This window comes from Bison bison, unplaced genomic scaffold (assembly GCF_000754665.1).
Source record: "Bison bison bison isolate TAMUID 2011002044 unplaced genomic scaffold, Bison_UMD1.0 scf7180017864259, whole genome shotgun sequence".
Classification (NCBI taxonomy): Eukaryota; Metazoa; Chordata; class Mammalia; order Artiodactyla; family Bovidae; genus Bison; species Bison bison.
In genome coordinates, this window is record NW_011494831.1 from 4538535 (window position 1) to 4551285 (window position 12751).

The following is a 12751-nucleotide window of genomic DNA, read 5'->3' on the forward strand; positions in this document are numbered from 1 at the left end:
ACATTCAAACTAAACCTGATGTAAACTTTTGAGTCTGCCCCCAAGAATTTTGATTTCTATAGTGCTTAACAGTATCCAAGAGCTTATGCACAGGGATTATTATTAAGTCTTTCACTAGAAAGGAGGCTTAATTTAAATTGCAAGAGGTCTGAGAAATCCCTTCAAGCTTTATCCACCATTTTATTAAAGATACACCAACAAGGCTTACATGAATGTTGTGAGCATGGACTGACTGATCACTGGAGCCACTGAACACAAGGTCATTCACCACCTTAAAGAAAAAAAATTCAGTGAGTGAGATTCAGTATAAAGTTCTGAGGTTTCCTTTAACTTGTAATATACATTGGCAAAGTCTAGTTTCCACCCTATTTTGAGATGAGCATGAATGAGGTATAAAATAAGTTTCTCAGACAAATTTTCTGATTTATGTGCTGCCAATAAGTATACTCTGATGAACTGACAACATATTATTGGGTTTGTTGCTTCTTTGGAATGATTACAAAGTAGCCTAGAACAGCATTTGAGTATATCTACATTCTATAAGATATTTGTCTCTCAATTAATATGCTAAAAAATAGTACGTCCTGTGGTGATTCCAGGCCTAAGGAAAAGGACTGTAACCTCCTGTATTCTAAATAAGGCATTAGAAAACATGGGAAACTTCATTTGAACTCTTCTGTTTGCACCAGACAATGAACTCCTGTTTTATACTTGCCTTCATGCAGAGGATGGTTTTGCTGTGGCCCTCCAGAGTTCTAAGGAGCAATCCATTCCGTGCATCGCGTACGCTAATGGTACAGTCATAAGAACCCACAACCAGCAACTTTCGGGCACCTTCCTGAGCTGTGGCAAGACAGCTGACAGCCCGAGGGCCATGGCATTCAAAGATTTCAAGTCGTTTGTTGTTCTGAAAAATAAGCCACCATTATATGAAGTAAAAACCACTTAGGTGGAAAAACTCAGCATCAACTAATCCAAAATCACTACCTTGATACAAACTCTATAAAGTCTAACACCCATCTGTAAGTTTTCATATCCACTCTGTATCCCTAACTCCCCAACCTCTGCCATTCCCATTCTAACACTGTACTCATGACACCTTCTTCCTCCATTCTAGTGGGGACAGTCTTACGTTATAAATCCATTTCTATCTTTGACCCATGCTATCCTGATCATAATTAGAATTTGGTTCTCTTTTTATGTCCTCTCTCACTTCCCTTAAGTCAATGACATGAAAGAGAAATCTTTTTTCCATATTTGAATACATTTTCCATGCCAAAGACCCAAGAAGTCTGATTTTTGTCATCTAGAATGTATGTAGTCTATTTGACATGGTTGCTTCCAAAATTCTCTTTGAGAACTACTTAGACAACCAGTTTCTCATTCTCCAACTTTTATGTTATTCTGACCTTTTTCTGACCTCTGGTTCTATGTTTCTCTCTCATAACATTAAGTTAAACTATAGGAACCTTTATGTCAGTCAGCACAGCATGGTCACATCCTGAATGTGGATGTGGATAAACATTCCTTTACTTCAGATTTTAGACTTGCTTTCCTTATACCCAAACCAATCTTGTTCATAGTTTCCTACTTTCCCAAAATTCTAAAAAGGTATTTTAGGTGCAAGTAAAAGACAAAACTCCCAGAGACTCGGCAAGAGCAGCAGCTGGGAACCTTAATCTCAACCATCTTAAAATGCTGGGGAGATAGATGAAAGGCATTCAGGACCCAAAGGTAGACAGGCCAAGGTCAACAGCCTTGGCTTTTTGATGAGCCCCATCATCAAAGCACTGCATTCCAGGAGTGTGGGCAAAACAGAAAAAAGGTCCAGCCCTAACAAGGATTCAAAATTCACACCTCTGTAAAAACTCTCAAATCTCTGTCTCAAAGTCCATCTTTGCTGGGGCTTTTCAACCATTTAAAGACCATTTAAAAAAAAACAAAAAATAAAGATCATTCCCATTTGAATTTGCCATCATTTTGCCCCAAAAATCTGGCTCCTAACTTCATTTACCTTTGATTACATTAACCTCACAAAACAGAACTGGTAATTCAAGTTTTAGCCTTTAAAACATTTAAAATCTATTTTGTCTTCTGTGATCTATTCATATCAAGTGAACCAAATAACTTGATATTTGATTATTTATGGGCTAGTTTCTTCTAACTTGATTCTAAGCTTTTTAAAGGCAGAAACCACAGCATATTTTATTGCATTTCTTGTACATAGTTCCAGATAGCTGGTAGAAGGACAGACAGTAAATACTAATTAAACATATGATATTCTAATTAGGCACAATACAGCAAACTCCTCATACACTGTTAAAAGGTGATCAGATGGCCTTGGGATAGAATGCCACAACTAATTAATAACCAAACCTATCACTTCTACCTCTGATTACATTTTTTATGCGTTCTCTTCACTTTAGTCTAGATGTCAGCTGCTGTAACAAAGCCTCCTAAATGGTCTTCAAGCTTCTACTATCAGTATTTTCCAATGTGTTCAACACCAAAGTGACTTTTTCTAAAATACCAACTGGATCATGTCTCTCATGCTTTAAAGCTTACAAGTTCAACTACATTAACAAAGCACATAGAGCCATCAAGAATTGGCCTGCATTTGTTTCCTAAGCCTTATCCTGAGACATACCACATAACAGTGGCTCAGTAAAGGTTTGCTCAACAAATGGATTTATATTTGGGTCAGGAAAGAATGAGGCCCAAGGGCATGAAGGCAATCCTTGACTTAGTTCAGTTTACAGAACAGGCTACTTTCATGACACCCTAAATCAGTTCTAAACAACATCACTGTCATACTCAAAGGAATTTAAGCTCACTTTTAATGGTGTCATTCTTAAAATGAGACAAACTAGTTTAACCCATGACTCATTATTTGGCCCCAAATCATTAGGCTTGGTTTAATTTAGTACAGTTACACTTTGGTCCTGGCACACTTGGGCCTGAGCAGACAGAATGCATCTTGTTTCACTTACAACAGAAGGTAAGTTTTTGAGCAGTGGCTAATTCTGCTGCTTTCTCTTACACACACAAAAACAGGAAAATGGCCTTGTCTTTGCCTTCTTCCCTCACACACCCCACTTCTAAGTGGCATGGGAGTTCAGCCTTCTCTCCCCTACCACTAACCTTTATGTTGAAGGTGACCACAGTGCCATTTGCCAGTCCTGCATAGAGAATTCGCCACCTACTGTGGAGGCAGAGAACCCGGTCTTCCAGCTGTAACTGCTCCACACAGTGTCGAGTCTGATAAAAGCACACAACACTTGATCAGTAGAGGTTAAAAGCAAATAAGGTATGAAAACAATCCTCTGTGAAACAGAGTGTGAAATTATTTTTTATGAGGAAGAAAATGTTGCATCCTCCATTTTGTAGAAAAGTATCTTAGACTGTTTTCTGCTTTGAAATTTGTGGCCAAAGAACCTCAAGCTATAGGTAACATAGTAAACAAATATAACTTCTAATGTCACCTATGTTTCTAACTTGGAATGCAGAAATTCTTCAAAGGGCACTATGAACTGGGTTTTAGCCTCTTAAATTAAGTAGCCAAAGAAAAAGCTGCACTCATTGTCTAAAAAGGAAAATAAAGATTATAGTTGTATTATCTGATAATTGCATTAATCAAGTACTATGTGCTTTCCTGCAACTGATTCTCTATTTCAATAGCTACCAAATGCCTCCTTTAAACCAGTTTTAGGTTAGCTAGTCTATAATTACTCAAAAAGTTTTCAAAATATATAGAACACCAAGTTTCACCCCTAAACCCTGAGATTCTAACTCAGCAGGCCCTAGAATATGTTTTTTTAAAAATTTCCTTCATAATTCTGATGCATATACAGGTTATACAAACACAGTTTGAGCTGATGTTCATAAAATGATTTCCATGAATTCCCAGAACTGGGTTTTATTGATAAAATCTAATTACCTAGAACAGGGCCAATTATATAGTTAAGTACTCAAGATTGAATGCTGTTGAATGATACTAAGTGACTAAAATAATAAAAAAAGAACTGTTAATGTGGATTTGTCCATTTCTCCCTGTAATCCCATCAATATTTCTTTACATATTTTGATGCTCTGTTATTCTCTGATAAGATAGATCACTGTTCCATCTTCCTATCTTGAATGTCTTCTATACTGACCCTTTATCATTATAAAAAGCTACCTTGTCTCAGTAGTAGTCTTTTGCCTGATAGTAATATAACTACTCTAGCTCTTTTTGTTACTATTTGCAAAAAAAAAAGCACATTTTTTCCCCATTCTTTTATTTCAGCCTACCTGTGTCTTTGAATTTAAAAGTGTCTTGTAGACAGCATAGATTTTGATGTTTGTTCTTTATCTAGTCAATCTCCTTTTCAATCTGGGTGTTAATTCACATTTAATATGATATTAAATATGGTCAGATTTAGACTCCAATTTGCTTTCTATTTGTCTCATTTTTATTACTTTTTCCCTATTTCTGCCTTGTTTTGTATTAAACAGTTTTTTTAGTATGCCATTTTAATTCCTCTATTAAATTTTTAAGCTTTCTTTCTTTGCATTATTCTTTTAGTGATTGCTTTAGGGCAGCTGTTCTCAGAGTGTGACCCCTAGGCCAGCAGAATCAGTATCACATGTTTGAAAAATAAATTCTTGGGCTCTATCCCAACCCTACTGAATCAGAAACTCTGGGAAAGGATCTAGTAACATGTGTTTTAACAAGCTCTCTAGGTCCATCTGATGCACACTGAAGTTTTGAATCAGCCTTCTAGAGATTACCTCTTTAACCTGTAACAATCTAGTTCAAGTTAATATTGACTTATCCTCAACAAAATATAAGAACCTTGTACCAGCATAGTTCTAGCCTCTCCCTTTCCTGTGTTCCTGTTAATCTCACATATACCATCTATATACATTAAAAACCTAATTACGTGGTATTATAAATTTTGTCTTAAATAATTCTTTTAAAGTTAAGAATATATGTATATATTTTTTTTCCTGCTCACTTACTTTTATATTTTAAATATTATGCAATTGTGTATATATATGTATATTTTAATGCAAACAATTTTCTCATTTCTTATAATTCATTTAGAAAATTCTTTCTCAAGAGGAGAGATCTACTTCTAAGTCTTTAAGTTTAAAAACTTAACATTTCTTTTTCTACCTAATATTAATTTTGACATATGACATGAAAATAAAAATCAAGAGGAATATTTGTTGGAAAGATCAAAAGAGGTATATTATTAACAGTAGCAAGTGAAAAGATATGTGGAGAGAGACAGAAAACATGGTTTAGACCTAAGCCTCATTTCTACCAAAGGTTATAAGTGTACTGAAACAGATTTAAAAGCAAGAAGGTTAACAGAATGAAGCATGTCTCACTGTCTCCACTCTACACAGTAAATATAGTTAAAGTGCTTCAGTATCATCACTTTTCATTTCTCTGGACCCACTTACCTTAACATTATAGCAGCGAATGGTATGATCACTGGAACCAGTGTAAAGGGCAGCATTCTTCCCAGAGGTCTGAGTAACCAGGAGGCAGTTCACTTTGGAGGTATGGCCCTCAAAGACACCAATGCACTTTCGACTCTAAAGTCAAGCACAGTTTAGATCATTACTTGTGGATATAGATGGATAAGATAATGTATTTCCTTAAAAAAAAAAAAAAGCTAAAACATACAGTTCATGTTTGTGTCCCCAGAGTCTAGAATAGTACCTAGTATATGGTATCAAAAGGTGTTCAGTAAGTACCTATTCACTGAATGCCCAGTGAACAGAGGTACCTGCAACTTATATGTTAACTGAGCCATACCAAAAATTGCTTAGGGCAATTTGCTATAAGATAGATCAGAATTTTAATTAATGCTAGGCCAAGTCTCTCTAGCATATGGACTAAAGTGCAAGCAAATTCAAACTATAGCTAATTACCCAGATAAGTTGCTGCATTTGATTAGTACGTAGAGAAAGCTTCACAATATTCAAAGACATGCCATCACAGGTCCTAGTGTCCCAGGTGTGGTTTCATAACGGAACACCCTGTTATCTCTGTGCACATACTGTTACATATATTTACAATGTACATACATACCTATACCTACCTTACAATTTAGAGCCAATTCCCCAAATCTTACACTCATACCTCCTAGTACCATTGCTTTCTTCCTTCAGTCATCTCTGTTGCCCTTCATACATTATTAGGCTAAAGGACCCTATATACCTGTTGCCTATAGTAAACACATTTTCTCAGTCCATCGTCTAATCTTTTGACTTTCAAAAACTTCATCAATTTCATATACTTTCACTGTATTTGTTCAGACAACATAGTGTTCCTAAAGTTTCTTGGCTATCATTATTGATAAACAGAATTAGTTTGACATATGTTTTTCTAGTACTCAAGTATGGATGTGAGAGGTGGACCATAAAGAAAGATGAGTACTGAAGAACTGATGCTTTTGAACTGCGGTGTCGGAGAACTCTTTAGAGTCCCTTGGACAGCAAGGAGATCCACCAATCCATCCTAAAGGAAATCAGTCCTGAATATTCATTAGAAGGACTGATGCTGAAGCTGAAACTCCAATCCTTTGGCTGCCTGAAGCGAAGAACTGACTCATTTGAAAAGCCCCTGATGCTGGGAAAGATTGAAGACAGGAGAAGGGGACGACAAAGGATGAGATGGTTGGATGGCATCACCAACTAGATGGACATGAGTTTGAGCAAGCTCCAGGAATTGGTGATGGACAGGGAAGCCTGGTGTGCCGCAGTCCATGGGGTCGCAAAGAACTGGACACAACTGAGCGACTGAACTGAACTGATATCCTGTGTGCGCTCAGTCGTGTCCTGTGTGCGCTCAGTCATGTCCAACTCTTTTGCAACCCCATGGACAGTAGCCCGCCAGGCTCCTCTGTCCAAAGAATTTTCCAGGCAAGAATATTGGAGTGGGTTGTCATTTCCTACTCCAGGAGATCTTCCCGACCCAGGGATCAAACCTATGTCTCTTGTATCTCTTGCATTGGCAGGCGAATTCTTTACCACAAACCACCAGGGAAGCGCAAATACCAGACTCAAAACTCAAAAGTCCACTATAAGAAAATTAAGAGTTAGGAGCATCAGATTAAGTGTGGGATAATGAAAGACTGCTGCTCTTCTTAATAACTTGCACAATTCATCAACTCTCAGGGAAAATGCCTCCTCTGACACTTTCCCAATGTTCATTCTATCCCTTCTCTATTATGTAGCAACTAGGTGACACACCTCAGCATCCACTCCAGGGCTGGGACCTGACTGTCCCTAGCCTACTGTTATAATTCCATCTCCTTTTGCCAAGTGACTGTTTAGGGAGGAAAGCACAGGACCCTTTTTTGGCGGTGGGAGGGAAAAGAAACTCTTGTAGCTATTGACATCTGTGAGCAGGAGAACCTGCTTTAGGAACAGCTGATACCAGAGAAAACAGAAAGGAGAGAAAGAAAGAATTTAAGTCTCTGGTGACCCCACTGAGTCACTAGATCAACTGTATCTGAAGTTAGTCTAAAGCCTACTCCATCTCTGGAAAGCAAACAGACGTGTGTAAAAGAGAGCAAGTTGGGAGTTTCTAAAACCTGTAAAGAAGCAAAAACATTCAAACTGATGTATTAACTTACCACGAGATTATAAGCTCGGACAGTTTTATCTGCTGAACAGGTATACAGTAAATTCCCAAATATCTGAATTGCATTCACTGCAGCTTGGTGCCCCTCAAAGCTCCCTTCTGTGGGCTCATCGTCATCTCCTGGCTCTGAAGATATTTCTAGAAAACAATGTTTCAGAAATGTGTCGGCTTATATCTCAAAAGATACTAAGAAATTTAAAACATTATGAAAAAGTGGTGCCTGGATTCTCCTAAGAACCTGGTTTGCCTAGCAAAACACCACATTCTCATTAGTGATCTTCATTATGAAGATTTCATATTAAGAAAAGGTAGGGAAGGCCTTTCTCTTAGGGAAAAAATACTTACATAGTGAGTCTTTGAATGATACCCTTTAAGGCACTAAATATCTTTCCACATCCAGTCTCTTCTGCTGCCAGTTATTTTATTAAGGCATTATTTTTAACGTAATTCCTTCTCAGAGCAAAGCCCACCACCCCCCACCCCCCAGAGCCAACAAAACCCTAAGACAGTTGTCCCTTGGTAACCAAGGGGGATTGGTTTCAGGATTCCTTCACCCAGCATGTACCGAAATCCACAGATGCTCAAGTCCCTTATATAAAATGGCATACTATTTACATATAACCTATACACATCCTCCTGTTTACAGCTGACCCTTGAACAACATGCTTTGAATTGTGCAGGTCCACTTACACACAATTTTTTTTTTTTCAATAAATGCCCATTACACAATCTGTGATTAGTTGAATCCATAGATGCAGAACTGAAGACACAGAAGGCCAACTATTCTAATTAGCTGAATACACGAGAGAACCAGATTAGAGATGTGAGTAAGAAACTGAAATGCCAGGATTTGAGGATTCAGGGATACCAGTAACTGCTGGTCAGAGCATTCCATCCTCTTGGTAATAAGCCCAGTCCCCATCCCCTATTCTATAAGCATATTTAAGTAGATTTAAAGCTTGGCTTTAATACTTACAAAGCTTTTTTCCTGTGATTAATTTATCAGTTCAGTCATTTAAAAAAAAAGTTAAGATTTATTTATTTACTTATGTATTCCAGAGTGCATGGACTCTATAGTGATTAACAGCTGTGGGTCATGGGCTTAGTTGGCCCAAGATGTGTGGGATCCAAGTCCCCAGACCAGAGATCCAACCCGCATCCCCTGTATTGGAAGGCTGACTTTCAATCACTGGACCACCAGGGAAGTCCCTCCTGTAATTCATTTAAATAAAACGGAACCACCAAATACCTGAAGAGTTCTTTGATCCTTTTATGGAGGAGATCACAGTCTGAGTTTCTGCCACACTACAAAATAATAGCAAAAATCTTCTTAGCATCTGTGTGAACAGGAGAGGTAGGAAAACTTGTATTTTCCTGACTCAAAAAATTATTCTAAACAATGGACAAAATAGCAACAATACAAGATCAGTTTCTGCATGTGAAATTTTTATATGAAAGGAAAAAACAGTAAATACAACACAAGTGAGAAAGCAGAAATGCTCCATTGCTAAGGAGATATCCATATCCGTCATCCATCCCTACTGATTTTCTATAAATGTGACTCTAAAAAAATTCTGATTTGGAACAAAGAGTTCTGTTTTCTAATGAAAGAATGGTGAAAGCTGCTCTGATTGGACCAACACAGTATCCTTACCTTACAGGGATGCCATCTTTATAGCGAGTGCCAATCTCACTGGTAGAGCTAACTTCGTCACAACCAGAGCGAGAAGTTTCTAATGAATTTTGCTCTGTGGAGTTCCAAATATCCTTTTTAGATGGGCTATCTGGTTTCTCTTCTCCAGATTCAGAAGAATCAATGGCTACCACTTCTAACTGAGGATTAGGAAGTTCTAGGACTTCAAGAGACGAGTCACTATCTGGTTCATCTCTGACACTTTCTTGTTCTGGGCCAGTTCTGCTATCTTCCCAGGTGGAGGTTGTCACTTTCCCCCCTTTAGCAGACTTTCCAGTTTTTACTTTCCTTACAGGTTTAGCAGTAAATACATCCTGTTCAGTGTCACTGTTCTCAGGAACATGGGCAGCCCGCAGAGTTTTCTTCTTCCTAAGTTTCTTCTTTTTCTTGTTCCCCCTAGCTTCAGCTGATGTCAGAGTGGACTCTGCCTGTTGTTCTGGCTGGTCAGCTGGAGAGTGGGGCTCTTTCTCTAAAGGGGTTTCTGAAGCAAAGGATAATCTTGGAAAAGAACTGGTACAGGCTTCAGACCCACTGTTGCCTTTGTTTGGCTCTTCACTTTCTTTATCTATGCTAGGAAGACCAGCTGATTGGGAAGAGGGATTGTTCCCTCTGTTTCTGGTAATTCCTTGCTCCACAGAAAACTTCAGTTCTTGGCTAGGCTCATGGAATCTCTCTGTTAGTCCTGATAAGGACAATGCTGCAGTGGTAACTGGATAAAGTGGACAACTGTCACTGATCTCTCCTGAATTGAGAAGGAAAAAAAAAATTATTCCATTGTCTTTGTGTCTGCTATGTGTAGTGATAAACTACAATTATCACTGATTGAATTTCTATCAAATAATATGACACTTTGATGATACATTAACAACAGTCATGGTTTAGTTATCTCACTGCTCAGCATCCCATAACCTACATGCATTTCTAGTACAGTATTTATACACTTTGCCTTGTATTAATCTCAAATCATGTGCATGTCTTATATCCTAGACAAGCTCCTTTTATGGGCAGAGATTGTTTCTATTGATCTTTTCTCTTTCTTGTTTGAAACAATGAATATGAATTACTTTTGCAGTCAGAAAAGGAAATCTAATAAAAGCTATTTTTGAAAAAAGTGTCACCACATTAAAAAAATATATACTAAATACTATCCATATAAAAGTAACAAAATTCAATATGGAAGATAACATATATTTGATGTACATATCAATGATTAGTGCTGCAACAGATAGCAAAATTTAGGATGATTCTTCAGACTTTCTTTTTGTTCAAAAAAAAAAAGAATACCAAACAATATCAATTTGTTTCTTAATTTTCAATATAGCACCATTGTGGTTATACAAACTTCAGATAAGATTTTAAACAACTTAGAAGTTGTTCTCAAATGGTAACCAGATAAGGATTATTTTATAAAGACAGTAGAATCCCTGGCTATTTGTCAAAACCCCCAAGTTCCTGTTAGATGATTCCAAACACCAGAGCCCTCTGCTTTTCATCATGGCCACCAGTTCCTCATGTCCGTATTAACCTTAGTCTGTACTTGAAATGATAAAAACAGTTAAGTAATGAGAAATCCAGAAGAGGAATCTTATCTAGAAAACTGACTCAACAACTTCAATGCCATTTATCTCATGAAAAACAGATAATTCTGCACCAATCCGAATAAATGGAACCTGTTACATGCTAACCCAAAGTCAATTTAGCAATCCTGTATTAGAGAAAATTAGGAACAGTTACCAATATTTAAATAATGCTCCTAAATAAGAAGACTTAAAGAAAAACTATAGTAACTTTTTAAAAAAATATTTATTTATTCATTTATTTGGCTGTGTGGGATCTTAGTTGCGGCACACAGGATCTTCTATGTTGACTGCGGCATGCAGGATTCTTTTAGTTGCGGATGCAGAATCTTTACTTGTAGCACGTGGGATCTAGTTCCTGAGGCCCCCTGTATGGGAGTGTGAAGTCTTAGCCACTGGATCGCCAGGGAAGTCCTGTTATAACTTTAGTTTTAATGGACAAGTATGATGTCACATCACTAATATAAAGTTTCCCTAGACCCACTATAGGGTTGCCCTTAACACAGAGAAAAGTTTACATACTATTAGCTTGCAGTAATTCCTTGGACACACTGCAAGCAGAGCCTTGTGATATGGCATTGACAGTCTCTTCTTGTTCAGGAGACATGGGTTCTTGTTTAATCTGAACTGATGAGTCTGGAGCAGGAACACTGCCATGAGCTTGGAAAGAAGATGTGATTGCTTGGAGAGGGGTTCCAGTGGGTGATGGAGACACGTGGGAAGATGGAGGTTCCAGGAAATTCGGGAAAAAAGGACTAGGCAGAAGTGTGACATCAGTAGATGTTTGAGATCTAACATTCTTCTGTTCTCGTGTAAGGCTAGAGGGAACCTGGTCTGGATGTTCAGAAGGTTCATATGTTTCTAGAATGGGAAACGTACACACATACAAATGCAAAAATGTTATCTGAAAAGCCACTCATTACTGAGCCAACTTGTATTTTTAAAGATTACAAGAGAATTTTAAAGATGCTCATAATTCTTTAAAATAGATTATTATGTAAGCTATATGTACAACCACTGAGGATACAGACAGGCAGGCTTAATATTCTAATTTTTCAGATTTTAACTGACTTCTCCAAAGTGATACTGGTACTAATAGAAGAATCAAATTTGTACCCCAGTCTTGGGATGCCTAACCCAAGACTCTTTCTATAACATTATTTCTATTGTTAAGTATTTTGGGGACATACAGTCTTACAGGCCTTTCTACAGAAGGCTAACATCAAGGAGACATAAGAATAATCATATTAACTTTTTCATAACTACTTTAATTCCCCTCTAGAGAAAATAAAAAAGTAACAAGTTACAGACAGTCCAATCCATCTCTGAATACCTTGTAATCCCTGTAGAATCTGTATTCTATGAGTCCTCAGGGCACTCATTTCCATAGTTATCTAAAAATAAAGAATTTTGTTAAGCATTTTAAAACTCAACTTTAAGATGATCCTTTTTCATTAAATATTCCATCTGCTGTTACCTGCTGCTTAAGCATAAGTAGCCTTTGAACTTCAACATAAGCTGTCTGAAGTGCTGCACGAGCTTGTAGAAGATTGTTATCCATGCACTGCAATGATTTGCTTAGTTCTTCCTCTCTTAAAGAAATATTCAGCAGCTGGTCAACCTGAGAACGTTCTGTCAAAAGAAACCATAAGGCTTAGTTTAATATTGGAGACGTCTCTTTAATAATCCAGGGAACTGCATCAATTATCTAGGACAGGCCTTTATTTTCTCCCCACTAGGTCACTGGAAGGAGACTCATCAAATTTTTTACAAATCACATAGTCAAGTCATGCTATCAGAGCTAGAGACCAAGCCTCATGGTTTCAAGTGTACCACCAC

General features: G+C 37.5%; 1 protein-coding gene across 3 annotated transcripts in view; it reads right to left on the minus strand.

Annotated features, from left to right (window-relative positions):
- The window catches only part of ZNF106 (zinc finger protein 106), a 54667-nt gene that overhangs the window by 8348 nt on the left and 33568 nt on the right, over positions 1–12751 (minus strand). For all 3 annotated transcript variants that reach the window (XM_010848021.1, XM_010848018.1, XM_010848020.1), the window contains 10 exons: positions 12390–12544; positions 12246–12306; positions 11435–11773; positions 9297–10077; positions 8892–8947; positions 7635–7780; positions 5452–5586; positions 3142–3258; positions 716–907; positions 209–271 (listed from right to left, as the gene is read on the minus strand). In XM_010848021.1, coding sequence (XP_010846323.1) covers positions 209–271; positions 716–907; positions 3142–3258; positions 5452–5586; positions 7635–7780; positions 8892–8947; positions 9297–10077; positions 11435–11773; positions 12246–12306; positions 12390–12544 — 2045 coding nt within the window. The remainder of the gene's footprint in view (positions 1–208; positions 272–715; positions 908–3141; positions 3259–5451; positions 5587–7634; positions 7781–8891; positions 8948–9296; positions 10078–11434; positions 11774–12245; positions 12307–12389; positions 12545–12751) is intronic.